This window comes from Phodopus roborovskii, unplaced genomic scaffold (genome assembly GCF_943737965.1).
Source record: "Phodopus roborovskii unplaced genomic scaffold, PHOROB, whole genome shotgun sequence".
In the NCBI taxonomy this organism is placed as follows: domain Eukaryota; kingdom Metazoa; phylum Chordata; class Mammalia; order Rodentia; family Cricetidae; genus Phodopus; species Phodopus roborovskii.
In genome coordinates, this window is record NW_026126576.1 from 4,587,917 (window position 1) to 4,610,618 (window position 22,702).

General features: G+C 41.4%; 1 protein-coding gene across 2 annotated transcripts in view; it reads right to left on the minus strand.

Moving 5' to 3' along the window:
• The window catches only part of Shq1 (SHQ1, H/ACA ribonucleoprotein assembly factor), a 105,872-nt gene extending 84,638 nt beyond the window's left edge, over nucleotides 1–21,234 (minus strand). The window contains exons 1-5 of one of the 2 annotated variants that reach the window (XM_051203468.1): nucleotides 21,014–21,234; nucleotides 19,832–19,896; nucleotides 15,228–15,350; nucleotides 14,324–14,484; nucleotides 7,252–7,364 (exon numbers count right to left, since the gene is read on the minus strand). In XM_051203468.1, coding sequence (XP_051059425.1) covers nucleotides 7,252–7,364; nucleotides 14,324–14,484; nucleotides 15,228–15,350; nucleotides 19,832–19,896; nucleotides 21,014–21,156 — 605 coding nt within the window. In that variant the 5' untranslated portion in view covers nucleotides 21,157–21,234. Of the gene's footprint in view, nucleotides 1–7,251; nucleotides 7,365–14,323; nucleotides 14,485–15,227; nucleotides 15,351–19,831; nucleotides 19,897–20,530; nucleotides 20,552–21,013 lie in introns of those variants that run through there. The other variant, XM_051203469.1, reaches the window with a different exon arrangement.
• Between the last annotated feature and the right edge of the window lie 1,468 nt (nucleotides 21,235–22,702).

Genomic DNA, 22,702 nt, shown 5'->3' on the forward strand with positions numbered 1-22,702 from the left:
CTTTTTTCAACTAGGAAACTGCAATCTTTTTAAAATCTGAAAGACTACAGATCCCCACGGAGCTGCCAGTATGCTGTAGGCACTTATGCAGAGTGTTTTGCATCCATGATTCCCTCCTCTCCTCCCAGAATCATCTGAGAAGGATGCTACTAAAACTCTCCCTTTACATGTGTGGAAACTGAAGCCCAGAAAAGTGACATATCTTGGCCAAGACTGAAAAGAAACAGTAAGAAGGCTGATCAGACGGCTCAGCAGGTATGGATGCCTGCTCCTTTGATGGCAGAACCAGTATGGTAGACGAAAAGAATTGACTCCCACAGGTGTCCTGACTTCCACATACGTGCTATGGCATGTACAAACCATTCCCACACACACAAAACTAATTAAAATTTCATTTAAAGATTAAACAAGGGGCTGGAGAGATGGCTCAGTAGAGAGTACTAGCTGCTCTTCCAGAGGTCCTGAGTTCAATTCCCAGCAACTACATGATGGCTCACAGCCATCTATATCAGGAGATCTGGTGCCTTCTTCTGGCCTGCAGGCATACATGCAGGCAGAACACTGCATACAAGATAAATAAATAGATAAAACTCTTTAAAAAAAAAAATTAAACAATGCCAGTCATGGCAGTGAACACTATCCCAGCACTTGGTGGATCTCTGTGAGTTCAAGGCTGGCCTGGTCTACACAGTGAGTTACTAAGCTATACAGAGAAAAAAATAAATATTAAAAAAAAAAAAAAAGTAAATTCAGCTGAATGTGAACACTCAAGTTCTACACCAGAATCAAAGTTCTTAACAAGCATAAACATCCGGGGGCTATAGAATTGGTTCGGTGGTAAAAACACTCGTTGTTTTACAGTGAAGCTTGGTCTGACTGCCAGCACCTACATGGTGGCTGACAAACACCTGTAAATCTAGGAGATCCAACACCTTCTTTTGACCTCTGTGAACACCAAAAACATGTAATGGTAACCATACATCCATGCAGGCAAAACAGCTATAAGCATTAAATTAATCTTTAAAAAATTAAAAATACATTCATTTTTATGTACAAGGAAACAAAATACACATTGGACCAAACTGAATAGCTATTATCTTAAAGTAAAACTTTTACTATCCATTTCTGTTAGGAGCACAAGCATACAGAGTAGGATTATGCAGCAGTTCAATTAACTAGCCCTGCAAATCTGTTTCCTTATGAAGTGTCCCCTCCTCCTCCGGGAGCAGGTACACCTGTTCTAACTGTAGGCTCTACTACAAATTCAGCCACCTATCAGAATGTGAGCTTCTTCTAAGAACTGAGTGTCAAAAAAGTAAGCAGGAAGAGTAAATGTTCTGTCCTACTAACTACCTGACTCATTCACACAAGTGATGGTGCTCACAAGCCCTCTTTGCCTGAGAAGTGTAGCCCTCAAAAAAGGAGCTTTTCTATGAAGCAGATGGAAAGCACCACAGAAAATCACAACTGGCCAAAAGACAGAGAAGAAATGATTGAGGGGTACCTATCCCCAAGGACACAATCACACCTAAAACTCAGGAACATGCTGAAGACAAGGTGGAAAGAGCCACAGGACCAGAGAGTCTGCTTTATACCATGTCTCCTACAAAGAACAGGGAAGCCACACTCCTGATATTATAACAATATGGATGCCTAAACAACACCCAGACAATGACAACATTCTAAAGTGGTCCCACCCTAGACAAGGTATCTGAGAAGAGGAAAATCAGTCTTCCCCAAGAGGAGCCCCCAAGTGGCTATCCAATATAAAAAGATCAGCCCTAAAATCACATACATAGAAGCAACTGTAAACAGACTTAACAGGCTCTGTGTGTGTGTGTGTGTGCGCGCGCACACACACACATGCGCGGAAAGAGAAAAACAATAAAGAAGAAAAAGAGACCATAAATTGGAAAGAGAATACAGAGAAAGGTATCAGAAAAGAAGAAAAGGTCAAGGGAAGACTTGAAGAAAGAAAAGGAAAGGTGAAAATGACAGAATACATTTTAATTAAAATTTTAAATATTATCAAGAAAAAAAACAAGGAATGACTTTGTGTCATATTCTAAGCTCCACGTTAGGCACTAGATTTCCTCTGTTCACTAAATACAGACTGCCCTGGCCCTCATACAATTTATAGTCCCACCTGAGACTCAAGTACAGCAAAATGTGACACAGCAGCATAAAATCCTATAGCAGTATAAAACTGATGTGACATTCTAGAGCCTTGGGGGAAATATTATTTCAACTGACAGCTGAAAGACAATTAAGAATTTGCATTAAGAGAGTCGAAGAGAAGCTGCAGAGAGGGCTCAGCGGTTAACAACAGGCACTGCCTTTGGAGAGGACCTGACTTTGGTTCTCAGACCCCATACAAGGCAGCTCACAATCACGGAAAACTCCACTCTAAGGAGCCACCTCCTTCTTCTGGTCTCTATAGGCACTGCATTCCTGTGCACAAACACACACAGATCACCTGTGGATGTACAATTTAAACTAGAAAATAAAATCTAAAAAAATAATAGGCTTAGGAGAGAGTAGCCTGAGTGCAAAGGATAGAAATACCTAGAAAACAAAGTTCACATTGAAGAAAAACTGCCAAGATAGATTGAAAATAAGATACTAATAACAATAAACCTTCCAGGCATGTCTAACCCATGGTCTATGGGCTGCATACACCTCAGGGTAGCTATCAATCAGACCCAACACAATAATGTAAAATTGCTTACACACACACACACACACACACACACACACGTAACTCATTACCTACTTCTTGCCTGTGAACTGTGTAGGTAACAAGATCAAGACAAAGGAATTACCCCTAGGGTCACTGAATACAGGGCATGCAGCTTAAAGGGGCAATTCCAAAGAAGCAGAAACTGCAAGAACAGGATGGAAGCAGAGGACAGGGAGCCAAGTAGATGATTTGACTCATAGGTAGAAGGCAGGGTACTCAAGAAGTAGGGGCTGAGGAATTTTGAGAATCAAAGCAATGGCCAGGACTATAGCTCAGCAATGCAGGGGACAACAGTGCCCTTCATGGAGACAGTGCCACAGGAGGTTGAAAGGCATGAGGAAAGGGAAAATAGCTTCTGCCTGAGACAGGTTTAGTTTGAGGTATCCATCTAGAGCATATAAAGATACTCTTGTCCAATAGGCAGCTGGACACACAAGTCTGATACTCAAGAGCGAGGCACAGTCATAAGCATTGTGACCAAGGAAGAGGAAAGAATCATGCAGGAAGAAGTGGTCCCCTGACAGAGGACACAGACACACTGAAGACACAGGAAAAGAGCTTGCCTGAAGAGGGACTCATGAGAGAAAAGGCAAGCTGGCTTGGTAAAATGGCACCCCAACCACCTACCTCCACCCCAGTAAAAACCCTCCAAAATGACAAACTGGTCACTTTGAATAAAAATTCTCAGATGCCATTCCAAGAATCCAAACTGTGATGGGTTACTCTGTGTTCACTTTTCTACTGTACTGGAGACTGACTCTCATGTTTCATACACTCTGGGCAAGTGTTCCACCGCTAAGCTATAGCCGTATGTCCCTAGCCTGCTTTTTAGTTTTCATTTTGAGATGGTCTTACTAAGTTGCCTAGATGGCTTTGAACTCATACAATAGTTCAACCTCTAAACCTTACAGTTGCTTCTTCACAGTCCTCATTACTGCCCTAGCCTCCAATGTTCCTAGGATTGTGGACCAGTTCCAGAAAATGGTTTATCTTTACACTTTTAGTAATTAAGAGTTGAATGAATGTGATTTGTTACTTTCCACAATCAACAATTCTCATAATTTAAAATGCCACTGCAATGAATGTCCTCCACACACACAGCAACAGCAAGACCAACACCCTGCCACAAGGGCTCTGATACTTAATCGGAACCATGGGCACAAATGCAGACATTTAGAACACAATATGGATTTAAAAAAAAAAGTATGCTGCACAGGAGAGCACTGAGGAGGACATCCTCACCCGGCCAAAGGTGGAAGGTCTATGGCAGTGATGTCTGAGCACAGCCTTGAAGGTCAGTTATTCACGAAATGAGGCAGGGAGAAAAAGCTAGCAAAGGGCCAGCATGTGTGGAAGAAGTGCATGAGAAGCAATGGAAATGCAAACGTCAGCTGTTGCTTTGGTTTATAAACACGGGCAGGACAGGCAAAGGTAAACTGACAGGAGGAGCAGGGTCCAGATCACAGAGAACATTTGAGATCGCAATAAGAAGAGGGACGCTTCTTTCTGAAGCCAAGAAGCACCGAGCATGGGTTGAGGAAGACTTCACTAGAGCAGCAAGCACCAGGCTGCTGACCTCACAGCTGACAGAGCTGATCAAGTCCAGACCGAAGGCCATCAGGCAGTCAGGAGAAGGCACCTAGAAGCCATGCAAGAGGAGCGCCAGAAACATGTGGAATAGAAGAAATCAGAGACAAATGGCCACCCCTTCCAATTTCCCAAATCCTAGGAAATTTACTCAAAACATCACAAATAAATAAATAAGTGTATCAACCTCTTTAAAAAGTCCTAATAATGAAAATACACCACAATTTAAAATGACATTCCAAAAAAGATTTGGTTGTTTTGTTTTGTTTTTTCATTATCTCACAGATGTTTAAAATGTTGATTAAATCCTTCTGTTCTCACCAAAGAAATAAGCAAGATTTTATAAATTGGTTATGATATATACTTTTTCCAAGAATCAAAAATGTAGAAAGAAAAAAAGTAATATCTTAATGAAAAGAAATACATACATTCTGCCATACACAAAGGTGAAAGAATACTTGAAGATGCTATCTACAGACTTGAGCAAATGGCTCAAAGGTAAAAGTGCTTGCTACCAAAGCCTGATGACCCATGACTGAGACCAGGAAACCATGGTGGAAAAAGAGAAGACCAATACCTAAAAATGTACTCTGACACTTGATCACATGGTATACACCTGCACTCAAACACACATGCGAGAATAAATAATTCTAAAATAATATCCAAAAGGAGTGAATGATTAAAAAAGAAAAATCAGAAACAAGGAGATTTACAGATCACCATGAACATTACTTCCTCAGGCTGCAGAACATCCTAAAAGAATAATCAAACTGCATCAGATCCTGATTTTGAAAACAAATTTTAAAATAGTCATAACCCAAAAGTAGCTAGATTTTGCTTTGAAATGTATAAATTCCTCTTTATTAAACAGATGGCCCCATTCTGTCCTGCTTAGGGAAAAACCATATTTGTTTTTCAAACCTGACATTACCACTCCACTAAGAACCACTCTGTGGAAAGAATATTCCACAGAAACTATTAAGGGAAATGAGTTTCTGGAGCCAGTGAGATGGCTCAGTAGGTAGAGGCACTTGTCAAGCCTGAGTTCAATCCCTGGGAACCCACATGCATGGGTCTTGCAAGTTGTTCTATGATCTCCACATTTGTTATGACATGTACACATGTACACACACACATATACATGTACACACACATACACACACACACACACACCTCACACCTCACTCTCTTAAATGTAATTTAAAATTATTTAAAGAAGAAAAGCTTCTGGAAAAAGCAGCAGCACAGGAAATGGAGGAAATCGGGGACGGCTTTGACTATCATGCTGCCAACTATAAATTTCAATATCCTAATCCTCTCAGGCCACAAGCATACTCTCCTAGGCAGTTCTTCTAATTAAGCTCCCTCCCACTTGAAATTTCAGCCTTGAACAGCTCATTCTGTTTTCATACTGGCTGAGAAATTTGCTGACAATGAAATTCCTACTTTAAATATTCAGCATGATTCTAAATGGGTTTCTTCAAATTACTCTTCAGTGGACCTTTAAAACCACCATTGAAGAGATAAAAGTAATTAGAAATGGCAGTCTAAATGGAGCCGAGTCTCTCAGATGTCCTCCACCGTATAGCACAACCCAGCTTCCCTTAGGATGCTCAACAGTTCAGCCATTCATCACCACCACACATCACTCATTCCATTTGCACATCACAAGATTCACTTCTGCTATTCCAATTAGTATCCCACTGGGTCACAGGAGAGAGAATGTTAATCACAAGAGCAATGTCAGTTAAAGTGTAATAGTGTACATAAAAGGGAAATACAGAGTGACAAACAGCCTCTTTTCAAGTTTTACCCAACCCACTTAGTAGTAGTGTGACCTTGGGCAAGTCCCTTCACCTCTTTACTCCTTGTGAAAATGAAATGAAACAATCCTAATGGGACTTGATAAGCTGAGAACATTGTACAAAAATATTGAGAAGTTGTGATTATAGTTATATGGGTAATAGTTTTGAAATCACTGGCCCAGAGCCTGAGAAAAATAATAAATGAGGGCTACATCAACATAAATTACATTCACTCTCCACATACCCAAGAAAAGCCAGGTATTAAGAGGCCCAGTGGAAATGCAAACCCATGCTGCTATCTTGGCTAGTGAGAGACAGCACATCTCTGCTTTGGTAAGTTCCTCATGCAAATATAGTTCTGATAACAGCAAAGGTTACAACAGATGCAGGTGGAAAATACAGCAGAGCTAACATTAGGTTCTAATGATACTCTGCCACAGAATAACTATCTATTCACTGCAGGTAAATATTCTAGGAAGATCCCAGTCTAGCAAGAAATATAGCACATGTAGACCTGGATCCTTATGGAAATCAAGATATATTCATACATAGACAACCATGACAAAAATTCTACCTGAAAGAAGTACAAACAAATACTCCTATGAAGTTGATGTTTGGAAGCCTGGTGAGGAAACCGCTAGAGTATTAAGAGTTTTCCACTGCTAATATAAACTAAGTAGCAAGTTCACAAAGGCCACACAAGTACAGCCATCACAGATTAGGTGAAATGTGAACTACGGTTAGTGCCTTCATTAATTCCAGGATCTAAAACACATGTGTCTAAGACACTGAGGGGCTGGGGAGATGGCTCACTCAGTGGAGCGCTTGCCATATAAACAAGAGGACCTGAGTTCCCCAGCACCTTCCCAGCACTACAGCCCAGTGCACGGAATACAGAAACAGGTGGATTCATGGCCAGGCCTGATAGGCCAACCTAGTGAGGGACCCTGTCTCTGGAAATAAAGCAGACTGATTTAAGAAGTCACCCATAGTCAAGGTTTAGCCTCCATGTGCACATGTACACATAACTACACAATCACATACATATATTCGAATATTCTGAAAAAAAATAAGGAAGTGTTAAATAACTATTTAACTGCCACAAAAGTTAATACTCACAAATAATGATCGGAGTCAAATTTGGCCAGCTCAGCAGCTAAACGTTTTTGCCTTCGTTCAGTCACAGGAGTAAAATCTGGATCCTTAATATCAATAACTTCACTCAGTTCATCCTAAAAACACCAGAACAAGAATGAACACTATTGCCAATCCTTAGCATTTAATAATCAAATGGGAGGGGGAGGGATGGGCAGCAGAACTAGAGAGATGGCTCAGTGGTTAAGAGCACTCGCTGCTTTTTCCAGAGGACCCAGGTTCAATTCCCAGCACACACACACACACACACACACACACACACAGCAGCTCAAACTGTCTGTATCTCCATTTCAGGGAATCTGGTACCCTCACACTGATACACATGCAGGCAAACCACTAAAGCACATAAAAATATATAAAATAAACAGGGCATGGTGGTGCATGCATTTAACCCTAGCATTTGGGTGGCAGAGGCAGGTAGATTTCTGAGTTCAAGGCCAACCTGATCTACAAAGAGGCAGGACAGCCAGGGCTGTTATACACAGAAACCCTGCCTCACAAAATTAGCAATATTTAATTAGAAATATTTAAATTTACATCTAACAAACAGGTGTGGTGGTGCTCCCAACACTGGGGAAGCAGAGGTGAGCAGATTTCTGAGTTCAAGGTCTACATAGCAAGCCCCAAGCCAGCCAGAGCTATACAATGAAACCTTGTCTCAAAATACAAAAAGAAAAAAAAAAAAAAGCCACAAATGTTTGAATTTATTATTCTATAGACTGCTAGAAACCTCCATATAAACTAACCCTTTTTAACCCATAAAACAAACTAACCAGCATATATTAAAGCTATTAACATTGAACACAAAAGATCATGGTGCTTGCCACCAAGCCTGACCACCTAATCCCTAGGACCTATAAAGTAGAAAGGGAGAAAACTCCCAGAAGTCATCATCATGACTCCACATCCTGTGGCATACAACTCCCACCATGAGCATGTGTACAGACACGTACACACACACAAAATCTTTGACACTAAAAGCAGAATTGAATAAACCCTTACAAACATACAGAAACATTTAATGCTCTATTCATTTCCCTTTTCAGGCCTAAAGATCTGAAAGTTGCTGAAGACAGGAGGGTCTGAGTATCCAACATCTACAGAGACTTGACTTTCTTCCTACTGTCTAGCTCTAAGAATGAAATCCTGTACAGTCTACTCTGCAAATATGCTTGCCTTGCAGACCCGATGACCCAAGTTCAATTCTGGAAGCTACACAGAGATAGATGAAGAAGACCAACTCCATGAAGCTGTCCTCTGACCTCGATTGCCACAGGCACACATTAATAAGAAAAAAAAAATTGAAGAATTTTTATGAGTAATTCTGATGTCTTTGATTTTCCACTTGAAACTTCAAAAATCTAATCCTAAAAATCACCACCTACCTACATTTACACTAGAGTACTACTCAGTGGGGGGGGGGGGAACCAACGGAATCTTGAAATTCACAGGCAAAAGGATGGAACTGAGGGAGGTAACCCAGTCACAAGAAGACAAACATGGTATGTACTCAACTCAGATATGTATTTTAGACACAGAATAAAGGATCACCAGTCTACAATCCATACCACCAGAAAAGCTAGGAAACAAGGAGGACCCTGAGAGACATACTGGATCCCCCAGAGAAGGGGAAAGGGACAAGATCTCCTGAGCAAACTGGGAGCATGGGGGAAGGGGAGAGGGAGTTTGGAGAAATAGAAGGGGAGAAGAGGAGGGGAGAGGAGGACATGAGGGAGAAGGAAGATTGAGTCAGGGGAAGAATAGAAGAGAGCAAGAAAAGAGATACCACAATAGAGAGAGCCATTATAGGTTTAAAGAGAAAGCTGGCACTAGGGAAATGTACAGAGATCTACAAGGATGACCCCAACTAACAATCTATGCAATAGTTGAGAGGCTCCCTTAAATGCCCTTCCCCAATAATGAGATTGATGACTATCTTATATGCCATCCTAGAGCCTTTATCTAATAGCTGATGGAAACAGAAGCAGACACCCACAGCTAAACACTGAGCAGAACTCCTGGAATCCAGCTGCAGAGAGGGAGGATTGATGAGCAAAGGGGTCAAGGCAAGGCTGGAGAAACACACAGAAACTGCTGACCTGAACAAGGGGGAGCTCATGGGCCCCAGACTGATAGCTAGGAAACCAGCATAGGACCGACCCAGACGTGAATGTGGGTGTCAGTTAGGAGGCCTGTGTAGTCTATGGGGTCTCTGGTAGTGGATCAGTATTTATCCCTATAGGGATGGACTTTGGGAGCCCATTCCACATAGAGGGATACTCTCTCAATCTAGACACATGGGGGATGGCCTAGATCCTGCTCCAAATGACATGACTTTGAAGATCCCCCATGGAAGGTCTCACCCTCCCTGGGGAGCAGAAAGGGGATGGGATATGGGGTTGGGGGAACAGGGGAGGAGGGGAGGGAGAGGGAACAAGGATTGACATGTAAAACAAGCTTGTTTCAAATTTAAATGAAAAAAAAATCACCACCTATCTTAATGAAGATATATATATATATATATATATGTATGTATATACATACATATATATATACATACATATATATATATATATATGAACATGTAGCATGTTTCCCAAGAGAATGCTACAGAACTGACATATGTAGGAATTGTGAAGTGAAGAAACTTCATACAATCCAAAGTATTTCCCAAACTGTGGCTTTCTTCTTCGTCTACTTCCCACATCTACTATCAACTCTAGGTATGAGCACAGAACTGGAGGAAACATCAAGATGTAAGCAGAAAGAAATCAAACAATAACCTGGGAGAGTTAAGCATACGAACTGTTATGAAAGATGTACAAAGAGAATAGACAGCAGTAAAGTGAAACACATACACAAAAAGAAAACAGAGTGACAGAGTTGCTTTTCAAGTCAGTAGTCCTAGGATCTTGAGCAAGTACCTTCACTACTTCTGTCATTAAAAAAAAAAAAAAAAAAAAAAAAACCCACAGAATGAAACACTCATATGAGAGCACTCTGAAACTTTGAAACTAACCCCAGAATACAACACTACTAAAACTAAAGTAAGCTACGGGGAGTCATAAGGGCCCAGCTTTCCTACATAACCATAATTTCCAAAAAAAAAAAAAAAAAAAAAAAAAAAAGTTCTTGGGCCAGAGTATGACTCAGTGGGTAATGTGTCTGAGTTCAAGCCCCAGGACCCTCATGGTGGAAAGAGAAAGAACTGACACCCAAAAGCTGTTGTAAACCTTGGCATGTAAACAGGCACACATACCCACACTAAATAAATACCTAAGTTTAAAATTAAAATAGATAGGTCTTAACACAAATGCATTCAAAAACAACAAAGGGATCCAGTGACCTTTTTGGAAGCCACTGGATCAACTAGAATATCTTAATACTTTCAAATACAAACATTTGAGGCAACAACCAGGCTAATGGCTGTCTACAAACATAAAATTTACATTCCAAAGTTCCTTTGCAATTTACTTTTTGGAGACTTGGAATGAATTTTACTACAGAAATCCTATTATAAATAGTAGTTAAGAGTCTCAGGGCAGCCCTCAAGTTTATACAATTCATAATAAATTGAAACAGAACACTGACGATGCAAAGAGCTTAACAAGCACACAGAGAAGTTTCCATGGGAAAAACTTGCAGTCTCTGGAATAGAACCCACCAGAACATCTCCTCCCTAGCAGCACAGCATCGGTTCTTCCTCCCTCCATTTCCTCACTGAAATCCTAACTCAGCCACAGGCTAGGGTTCATGTGGACAAAGACCTCAGGAGGGGAGGCAGGACAACGAATCTACAGGGCTTGCCTTGGTTGAATACCACTAATGGGAGCCATTTCCTTCCCTTGGACTGCAATCTACAACATGATGGCAGTCTCCCTCAGTTCCTTTCATCACATGGCCTGATTTCCCCACTCTGTGATTAGAGTGGGCCCACATACAAAATCCACATCCACATCATCTTTAATCACAGTTGCAAAGTTCTTCTGCCATGTAATGTAAAATCTTCACAGGACAGTTAATCACATGACATCTTTTTGTTCTTCTTGGGGAAGAGGGCAGCATTCAGAGACACAGGCTTTTATTAGTACTAAACAATATAATACAGGCCTAAATACAATCACTAATGTCTGATTCCCTTTTCTTTCGGTCTCCATTTCATGGCTGTTCCCTGTTACTCGCTGGCTTCCTACTGAAAACACAAATCCTCCTTCCATTGAGTAAGGGAGAAGGGGATAGGAGGGAACAGAACAACTATTTAAGACTTAAGGCCATGAATGGACTATAATCTGGGAGGACTGACAGAAAACTGTGTTTCAGAGTAAATGGACTCTCAGAACCCAGATTCCTAACTCTACATCATCAAGCCATCTTGCTTTTCAAATGGATGCCAGACTCTCTCTCTGGCCCAAGTCCATTAGAGCCACATACTAGATTTCTTTGCATTTATGGAACATAAACATCAATCTACACTCTGGCCCTTTGCATCTACAGTATCCTTCTCATAAGCCCTTTGCATCTCACATGTCATCCTCCAAGGGGCTGCCTCTGGGCACCCTAGTCAAAACAATCCCTCGGCTCACATACCACCCTGTTTTCCCCCACATAGTAATGGCCTTGCTCAAACTGAACCTTAATAAGGAACTAAAGCATCCAGGCAGTGGTAGCATGCCTCTAATCCCTGCACTTTGGAGGCACAGGCAGGTGGTCTGAGTTCGAGGCCAGCCTGGTCTACAAAGCAAATTCTAGGACAGCCAGTGCTACACAGAGAAACCCCATCTCAAAAAAAAAAAAAAAAAAAAAAAAAAGAAAGAAAGAAACAAAGAAACAAAGAAAGAAAGAAAGAAAGAAAGAAACTAAAGCACACTAAAAGGCAGGTAAGTTTTGAATGTGAAAGGTCCTTCAGATGCTTTGCAGTTATTTGTTCCCCATGGAGTTGCATACTTTGTGGAGGTTGTAGGACCCTTAGGAGGTGGGGCTTAGCTGGTAGAAGTAAGCTAGCAGATCCTTACAGGTTTATTATCCCCATCTACTTTCTGTCTTACAAGGCCTCCTGGTTCTGAGATGTGAACAGCCTCTGCCACAAGTAATCATCGCCATGAATACACTACTCTGGCATGCCTTCCCTATCATGATGGACAGAAAACATGAAGCAAAATCTTCCCTCACTTAAATTGCTCCTATAAGGCACTGTAGTAAGAATAATGGAAAGCTAATGCATGAAGTCAGACTGGGATCTAAAGTAAGGCATGGCTGGAGACACTGCTTGGTGGTAGAACACTTGCCTAGCATGCATGTGGTCCTGTATTCAATCCTCAGCACTATAAAAGAAGAAGTCTGAGGCATCAATCAACCAAAGGAAAGGAAGAAACGAAAATGAACTTCAGCAGGAAGAAAAGAATTCTTTTCCTGTTTCAGAATTGCTGTGGTCACTAGTTCTGAGTGATCTGCAGATAAACACTGCCAGGAAAAGGTCATGGAGGATTTAAGCCAGGCTTGTGTACACTTAAATCACAGATCAAACAGGAGCCAATCCGGAAAGAAAATGAACTGTGTGTGCATCTGGCCAATGTGTCTCCTGGAGACAAAGGCCTCAGGTCTGAAGCAGCCAAAGGAAAGCAAGGGCCAGAAGGCTTGGCATCCTGCAACTAATGCTGTCTCAAGAGACGGCTGGCTGGGATGGCGCCCAGAGACTCCAGGATTGTGGTTGCTGGCAGCCACCAATGCCAACAGCTTGTTGTGCAGCTCTGACTCTGAGCAGCCAGGGCAGTTTTCCAAAGGCGCCCTGGTGGCTGGCAGAGATTTCAAAACAGCAAGAAATCAGGTGTGTGTATGTACATGAGAAGCAGGGGTGGGAAGGGTTGGTGAATTTGCTTCAGCAATAATATTTTCATTATCAGATAAAATAGATAAGTTTGCAAACCTGTTTAAAAGGAGACTGGGTTATTCTTGTAAAAGATTACATTATTCACTGAAGACATTATTTTTTCTTTATTTCATTTTTAATTGCTTTTATCATCAGAGAAAACAAAACTATTTTCATTTAAAAGAATAGTGGAATACTGGCAAAATACAAGTCGTGAAGAAATGTTTTGGGTGTGCCCTGATTTAAAGGCAGAAACTAGAGAAGCTAAAACTGTAAGCAAACACAGTTTTAGAAAACTGATTTTTAAAATTATATCATGAGACAAATGTTCAGAATCCTCTGACTTGTGTAATAACCTTTTCTAGAAGCATTTCTAGCTTCTTCACTAAAGAAAAAGGGCAATACTGTCAATGTTACATGGTCACTTTGACCATAACAAACAGAGCAGTTGTGAATACATCTGATGAAACATACCAACCTTACTATGATTTCTGAAAGTCTGATTAATTCCTAATGTCACCAAGAACACTATATCCCTCTAATTTAACTGGTGTAAGAAAACCCCATTTTCTTTAAAGCTTTTTACTGGATTTGTCTCCTCGTAAAAAAGTGCAGACACAATAATAAAGGAACCAGTATTGTTGGGCTGATGCAACAGTGCTCAGACAGATCCATATTAATCCCAGCTGGCGGCTTCAGGTTTGGGACTCTCTAGATTGCAAAGGTATTCAAGAACACTCACTGTGCTCAACAGTGTGTGTTAGAAGGTTGGGGCAGTGCGCTCTATCCAAGTACATTACTACTTCTACAGTAATGATTCAGATGCACACACTAGGTATGTAGCTTTAAAAACATCCTCATCGGAAAATCCTGTCTCCCGCACGTGTGAAACAGAAACTGTATCACGCCCTAGTACTTGATCTCCATCCCTTAGAAGTATCATACTTCCTTAAGGTTGTCCAGAAGTATCAGGAGACAGGTTGTTTGTATTTGTTCTAGATTGTTCCCATCTAGAACCCTAAGGACAGCAGCAAGCTAGACAGGAAAGAATAGACAGCTGTCTGATCCTGCTTGTTATGGACACTAACTATGCCACCTTAAAAATGCCCTAGGTACGCAGAAATGAAGTTGAAATGCCCCATGTGCCAGTCTTCCAGAGTGACAGCATACCTGTAACCGCTGAACCACACCTGCTCGCAGGTTTCCAAATCCGTAGTGACACTGTGAGAGCAGAGCACTTTCTGAGACCTCTTCATAGGGAGTCTGCTCAATTTCCCAGTCAAACTCTGCATCCTCATCGTCAGCTCCTTCCTCAGAAACCCCAGAAGCACCTAAATGTGTTAAACATTAATTTCTTCCTTAGAGTCCTGAGGTCTCTAGTACAATGAGAGGAAGAAGTTGCTATAGGGAAAAGACCTACTACTGTGCACCAAAGGCATAGACAAGAACATTCACAGCTCCACTGCTCATGGTGGTCAAAAACTGGAACCAGCCAAAAAAAATCACCAACAGTAAGGGGTACAGATCAATTCACAAAATCATCTACCACACAGTGACGAAGGTGTATATATATGGACCTCAGCTGTAACAGATACAGCTCATAAGGACCCTGAGTACAAGAAGCCAGGTGAAAAGAAATATACTCTAAAGAATAATTATGTATGCAGCTCACAATCAGGCAAAGGGAGGGTACTGGTGGTCTAGGCAAGAACAGGTACAGTGCCTGGGAAGAGCATGGGCGATCCAGGATAGTGGAAATAAACAAACACTACAGTTCATGCCCTCACATGTGCTCATACTACACAACATTTTCAACTATACACTTCGGATAGGACAGTGTTTTAATTGATAAAAGAAAAACTGTGTCTGGTCTACTGGTCCACTACTGGTTATTACTTGTAAATGATACCAGAAAAGTTATTTTCACAATAACTTGAACCTTTCCTTTTTCTTTTATTCTCGTGAACTTTTGTTTTCCTCCAATCTTCTAGCCCCAAGTCTCTTTCCCTAGAAACACAAACTATTACAAATATTCCCACTTATCTTCATTTCCTCCCAACTACAGTCAACATACCTATTTCTTCCACAAGTGGTTTTGCAGACCTGGATTTTCTTGGGGCCAGAAGAGCAGTTAACATGTTCAGCCCCTCAAAACGCTGGCCAGGAGTTTCCTTTGGTAATCGAATGGTAAAAATTCCTTTAAAAGAAATTGTTTTATATTTAGACAGATTAAAATATTCAAAGACTTCATAAGTGTATATAAGAGAAATGCAAGTATATGTAATAGATAATTCTTTAAGGAAAAACCTTTGCTAATTATATAACTGAAGAGAATTAATATGTATTACATATGAAGAACTCAAAACACAAAATACTCAGGCTGGAAAAATGTTGGTAGTGTTTCTCAGACAATAGTAGGGATCTAAGTTTGAACCTCTAGCACATATACAATAAACTAAATACCACATCAAATACCTATAATCCCAGTGCTATAGAAGTAGAGATACTTCTATACTGGGATTTGCTGGCCAAGCTGAAGCAGCAAGCTCCAGGTTCAATGAAAGACCTCGTCTGAAAAATGAGATGGATTGTAATGGAGAAAGATAGTCTAAGTCAACCTTTGATCTACACTTGAACACATACACAGGTATAAACCTGTAAAAGGCTTTCTTTTGGGCCACCAACCAGCTTCCAAATCATGACCCAGAGACTTATTAGTTATGAATACTCAGCCTTAGCTTATGCTTGTCCCGCTAGCACTTGTAACTTAAATTAACCTGTTTCTCTTCATCCACATTTTGCCTCAGGGCTTTTTACTTTTTTCATTCTGTATGTACTATTTTCCTGCTTCTTCTGTGTCTGGCTGGTGGCTGCCTGGCTAGCCAGCCAGGGGCCTCTCCCTCACTTTCTCCCTTGTTCTCTCTTTTCTCCAGACTGGATTCCTCCTCCTACTTATTCTCTCTGCCTGCCAGCCCCGCCTATCCCTCTACTGCCTAGCTACTGGCTGGTCAGCTTTTTATTAGAACAACCAGATACCTTAAGCAGGCAAGATAAAACAGCAACACATCTTTACATAGTTAAACAAACACAGCATAAACAAATGTAACACATCTTTACATAGTTAAATTAATATTCACTAATATAACAAATGAATTATCTTTACACAGTTAAAGTAATCACAACACAAACCACACTTACATACATATACAAAGAAATAGAAAAAAAAAAAAAAAAAAAAAAAAAACCCAACCACCCAACCAAATGGCAAATGAACACATGAAAAAAAAAAATGTTCAGCATTCTTAGCCAATAAGAAAATGGAATTAAAAGTACATTGAGATTCCATCTCAGCTCAGAATGGCTCTTACAAAGAAAACACAACAGCAAATGGTAGAAAGATACACAGAAAAGTAACCCCTTATACCCTGCTGGTGGGAATATAAACTAATTTTACCACCTTGGAAATAAGTAAGGATGCCTCCAGAATACAAAATTAGAATTACCATACAATCCAGCTACCTCTCCTAGGTATATACCCTAAGGAGTCCAAGTCATCACACCACAGAGACACCTATACATCTAAAGTTCCTGCAGCAGATTCACAACAGCCAAGTTATGAATTCAGTCTAGGTGCCTATCAGCACACACAAATAAAAAATGTGTTATCTACACAATGAACCTGTACTCAGTCATAAAAAAGAATGAAATGATGTCATCTACAAGAAAATGAATATAACTAGAGATCATATTAAGCAACGTAAGACAGATGCAGGGCAAACAGACTGTATCTCATTTGTGGACCAAAGTCTTTTCATAGATGCATGAACAAATAGACAGATGACACAGATGATATACATGTGCATGTGTGCGTGCGTGCGTGTAAGGGCATGTCCCTGTGTATGAGACATGAAAGCATATGGAAACTAGGGGCAAGGACACTAGCAGGAGACGAAAGGAGAGAGAAGGGAGAAAGGAAAAAATTTGGGGTGGTAAATATGGTCAAAATATATGATATACTTGAGAGAAATTGTTTTCATGAAGCTTAACACCTTCTGCAATGAATATATAAAACATTTTTAACTATTTATAAACATAATTCCTCATTGTGCTTCAAAATTTGGCCCTTATTATAGATTTAATGACTATAAATCAAGGTTTAAAGTAGAAAGTCTTTTAAAAGGCTGTTCTAAATCTGTCACTTCAATCAGAAATCAATATGTCCAATACTACAATGCTTTAGAATTGCTTAACACCATCTTAACCTAGTCAAAATATCAAAACTCAAAGAGTTTCTAAAATTCAGTGGCCTGAGGAGGTAATAACATTAACCAAAAGTTACTTATAAAATATATTTCTGGACTAGGAGAGAAATTAGAATAGCTTATCATAGGATAGCAGAGGCATTAAAGCTACACTAAAGTAATTACAGTTTAATAATTGCTTTATTAACTCTAGAGGGTTTTTTTGTTTGTTTTTTGTTGTTGTTTTTGTTTTGTTTTGTTTTTTGAGACATCCTTACTATGTAGCCCTGGCTAGCCTCAAACTCACATGAAATGATGTTCCTACGTTAGGCTCCTGGGCACAGGATTACAAGTGTGTGCTCTTACTTTCAGCCTATTGTTTTAAACATTTTACCTCTTTCAACACACTGACATATAATCCAATATATCAAATGCAACTCAACCCAAATACCCATATATTACAACTCTTCAACTCTGAGAACTTTATAGTTTTATTTTTTAAGGCTATGTATGTATGTATGTATGTGATTTACTAGTGCCTATGCAAACTACAAGAGGGTGTCAGATTCCCTGGAGTTGTACTGCAAATCAGAAAGTAAGATCCTCTGCAAAAGAAGTATATGCAATTAACAGCTGAGCTATCTCTCCAGCCATGAAGTTTACTAATTTCATTGTTATAGTAAGTTGGCAATTAAAGGTAGACCCCATAAGCTAATATGGCGGCTTCCTTATATTATCATTTTCACATCAGTTATATTGCATTATGAGTGAGAAGCTGATTGTAAGTTTCTTTAGTCTCATTTTCCCTAGTTCACTGGTCAATAGTTACTGAGTAAATTATGTGAGCGTACACAAGCTACACTTTTTAAATTTAAGAAATTATTATTATTGTGCATGCATGTGGGGTGTATTTGTGCTATGATTTCTGTGTGGCAATCAGAGCACAGCTTTGAGGAGGCAGTTTTCTCCTTTTCTTTTACATGGTTCTGGAAACCAAACTCAGGTTGACAGGTTTACTAGACAAGCGCCTTTACACACTGAGCTACCTTGTTGGCCCTATAAGCTGTTCTTACTCCAAACTCATTGACAAAGGAAAAGACAATAGTTTGTAGAAGAACAAAATTAACCAGTTTTATGGCTGGCTGGCTAAAATAGGAACTTATCAATCATGAAAAGAAAATTCAATTACTCTTTAAATTTCTTCCATGGATAATTTCTCATCTACCTGTTATTAAAATTCAACTTTGAAAACTGTAAAAGAAAAATTCCATTCAAAAGCTCCTAAGTCATACCTACTTTAAAATCAATCAGTTCATGTTGATGTTTACTTTTACACATGTGCCAAAAGTAGAAACAATTCCAGAAAATGAAACTAACACTTGATTCAAATTCACTTTAAAGACTATTGAAAATACTTTAAAAGACAGAACACTGCTAACTGCCCAAAATCCAGATAACAGGCGCTAAGCATTAAAGAAAGAGTTATGCATCATACAGCAATTGCTAGACATCTAAAAGTCCCCATGGTATCTTTAAGAACTACTACTATGTGGCTACAGCAACATTAGGAATCCACAAAACCCTAATCAAGACTGGGCCTATGGCTCAGTCAGTAAGACACTTGCCATACAAGCAGGAGGACCTGAGTTTGATTCCCAGAACCCAAATAAAAACACAAGGTGTAGTGGAGCATGTTTGTAATGCTGGTGCTAGGAAGACAGAGATGGGTATTCTTGAGACTCACGGCCCAGCCTGTCCAGCCTGAGAAGCAAAAAGCAAGTGAGAAACCCTGTTAAAAAGCATTCTTCCAGATGCTATCAGAGGTTGTCCTTTGGCTTCCATTTACACATGCACACACATGAACCCCCATACACACATATACACAAGCCCCTCCCAACACACCCACCTACACCTAGATATGCTGTTGTATAGTACTATTCTCGGAGTCAAACTGCTCCCATCTTCAGCTACGGAGGCCATGCTCACAAAAGGTCATCACAGCTGAACTATTTTATCTTGTTTCACAGAAGGGGGGGTGTGAGGGGAGTCATGGGACCCTCACCTGACTATTCAGCCACTCCCCATTCCCAAATAGTGTATGATAGATACAATTCTGTCCCAACTGCACGGGGTTATGGAGGAGGGGCTAGAGTATAGGATGAAGGGAGGGAATTGAACTTATGAAGTCCTGGGGAAGCCATACAGACCTTCCACTCTGGCTACTTTAGGATCACCTATGCTCCTTTACCACTGCACTCTCTGTAACCCTAATAAACTCAATAGTTCCCCCAGGGGACTTTGATGGAATCACACCTAGTTTGTCAATGAGACCTTAGGAGAGGTAGAACTTGTCTCTTGGGAAAGGAATTTTATCAACAGAAGCATATACACACATAAAAAATATAGAAAAAAGTGTCCAAAATCTCCAAGGCCATACCTTTATCTGCATCATAGGACCCCTGCTCACTTCCATTTTCTACGATCCTTCCAGGAAGTGTTAATCTGCAGATTTAACACAAGGTAAGTGATCACCAATCACAGTACATTTTTAGCGATCAAAATCTATCAACCATTTGAATGGCAATTTTTCAGCACGTCTTTCATATTTTACAAGCTAAATAACTTAGATTCCTTCTTCAACTAAGAGAGTAAAAATCAAATATGATACACCTTTCCATTTTAATACTTTAGCTACCAGTAGTAAGACTGGGGGACGGGGACCTCACAATAAACTTCACAAATGCCGTTATGTTTGTTCTGCTTTGTTTTTAACTTAATTTATAAATAAAACAACATCTAAGGTTTGTGGGTATAGGGGAAATAGTTTATACAGGGTCCATTACTATCCATGGTTTCGATACCCATTGAGTCTTGGAAATATCTTCCATAGGTAGGGGTACTGGGTTTTCAAGATGGCATGCTAATTAATATCTAATGTGTTTCCCTCAAGAGCAGTGAAGAAACCAGCTTGACTGCAGGGGAGGGGTCAGTTGGAAAGCGGAGGGCAATGCATGAGCAAGTTTTGGAAGACTCACAGCGTCCACTGCACAAGGGGGTTAACAGCACTGCCTACCTATCTCAAAAGTATGGCTATAAGATGTTGCACATCCAAGCACTTAAGACGCTGCCTACCTACCACACCAAAGGTGGCCCCAGCGTCAGCTGCCACTACTGTTTTGGTTCAACACGGAGAAAAATCCAGAGGGACAAGTGCTAAGTGCTGCTTGCCTCTCATGGCAGCAGGGCAGCAATTGACTAATCAGATGCGAAGGGAACCTGAGAACTAACTGCAGGAATCAGAGGACTGTCCTCCAAGAGGCGGACTCGGGAAGCATGCGGGCGTGTGTCAAAACACCGACCCACGCGGGGAAGACACCGCGCAGCGCAGAGAGCAGCACAAGACGGGAAGGACCAAGGACGAGAGTAACTGGACCGACACACTGGCTGGGTGGCCCCGTGCTCTGTGGCGAGACCCGCAGGCACGGAAGCAGGGGACTGCGCGGCAGGCAGACGGCGCGCCAGGCAGAAGCCGCCAAGGCAGCAGCGAGACCCGCGGGTGCGTCCGCGAGGCACGGACTAACTAACTCATGAGCGTAGCGCGCAGGCGGCGGGAACTCGCCTCAGAAAGTACGGCTTGGCGTAGAACTTGAAGTCCACCCCCTCAAAGTACACGTCGAACTCGGAGGCGCGCGCGTGCGGGATGCGGATGGCGACCGTGAGGAAGTCGCTGTCCTGGCTCAGCTCGAACGCGGGGGTCAGCATCGCCGCGCGCGACCGGGGCCACCACGGGCCCGATACGCACTCGCCGGGTGCCGGAGCACCAGACCCACGCCGTCTGCTTCGGCGCTTCCGGCCCGAGGCGGAAGTGGCTACGCGTGGGGCCGGAAGTCCCCGCCTGCGCCCGTCTCCTTGGAGATGAGACGCTTTCTCTGACTAGGCGGAGTTTTCAAACTGGCTAGAAAAGGAAAAGGTTGCCCTGGAGACGGGAAGGGAAATTTTGGAGGAACTGGAAATCTAACCCGGAAATTTGCCGACTGGCCCGAACACCAGTTCTCTTTAGACTCACAAAGGACCCGTGGAGAGGCTTAGAAATTCTTTTAATCGCCTCGGCTTTTCAAGTTAACAAAGTGTATTTGAATTTCCAATTGTACGACTACAAACCTACATATTTCAGAGATGTCTACTATAGAAGGAGGATATATTAGTCCAACCTCCTCAGATGCTGCTAGGATAGCATGAAGTTATCCAGGAGGAGCGCTGTACCCTCAAGTGGCCAGCACTCAGCAAGTAGGAGCAGATTCTTCAGTAGCCACAACTACTCTCTGAGGTTTCCTTAAATTCTCACCTAAAGTGCCAAAAAAAAAAAGGCCACTAATCCCCTCCCTCAGCTTCCTCTCCCCTTCAGTATCCCTTCTTCGAATAGTTTTCTCGTTTACAGAGCATCAGTCCTCTAATCTACACATTACAAACTCCCAGGAAAAGTGGGCTGAGGGGGTTTTAAGAGGATCAGAATCCAGATGCTTTGTCAGTGCCCATTCTCAAGAATGTGCTCCCTTCTTAATTTTCCTGTTTTCATTTTTCTCTATTTTCTTACATGTGTCAGAAGCTGTCTTTTTTCTTTTCTCAAGTACTCATTTTTTGTTCTTCTGTGATCCTCACTCTCACAATCAATGCCTTTCCCACTAGTCTCCCTCTTCCCTCATGTATTCTCTTGGGCTTCCTTTCCTCTCCCTCCTTTTACTTGGAAGAACGAGCACAGCCCAAATCTAGTGTCGCACTGGCTAGTTCTATGTCAACTTGACACAAGCGAAAGACATTTGAGAGGAAGAACCCTTAATTAAGGAAATGCCTCTATAAAATCGGGCTGTAGGCAAATGTGTAGCGTATTTTCTTGGTGATTGGTGGAGGATATCCCAGCCCTGTGTGGTCGGCGGCATCTCTAGGCTAGTGGTCCTGAATTCTATTTAAAAAGCAAGCTGAGAAAGCCATGAGGAGCAAACCAGGAAGCAGCACTCCTTCGTGGCCTCTGCATCAACTCCTGCCTCCAGGTTCCTGCCCTGTTTGAGTTCCTGTCCTGATTTCCTTCAATGATGAACAGCCATAAAAAATAAGCCAAATAAACCCTTCCCTCCTCAATTTGCTTTGGTCACGGTGTTTCATCATAGCACTAGTAAGCTGGCGACAAGTATGAATTACCTGTTTGTGAATGTCAGGGGAATAGTTGGGCTCAGTGGCTTGCACCTATAGTCTTCTCACCCACAGGAAGCAGAGGCACGATGATTGTTCAAGTTTTAGACTAGGGTCACCT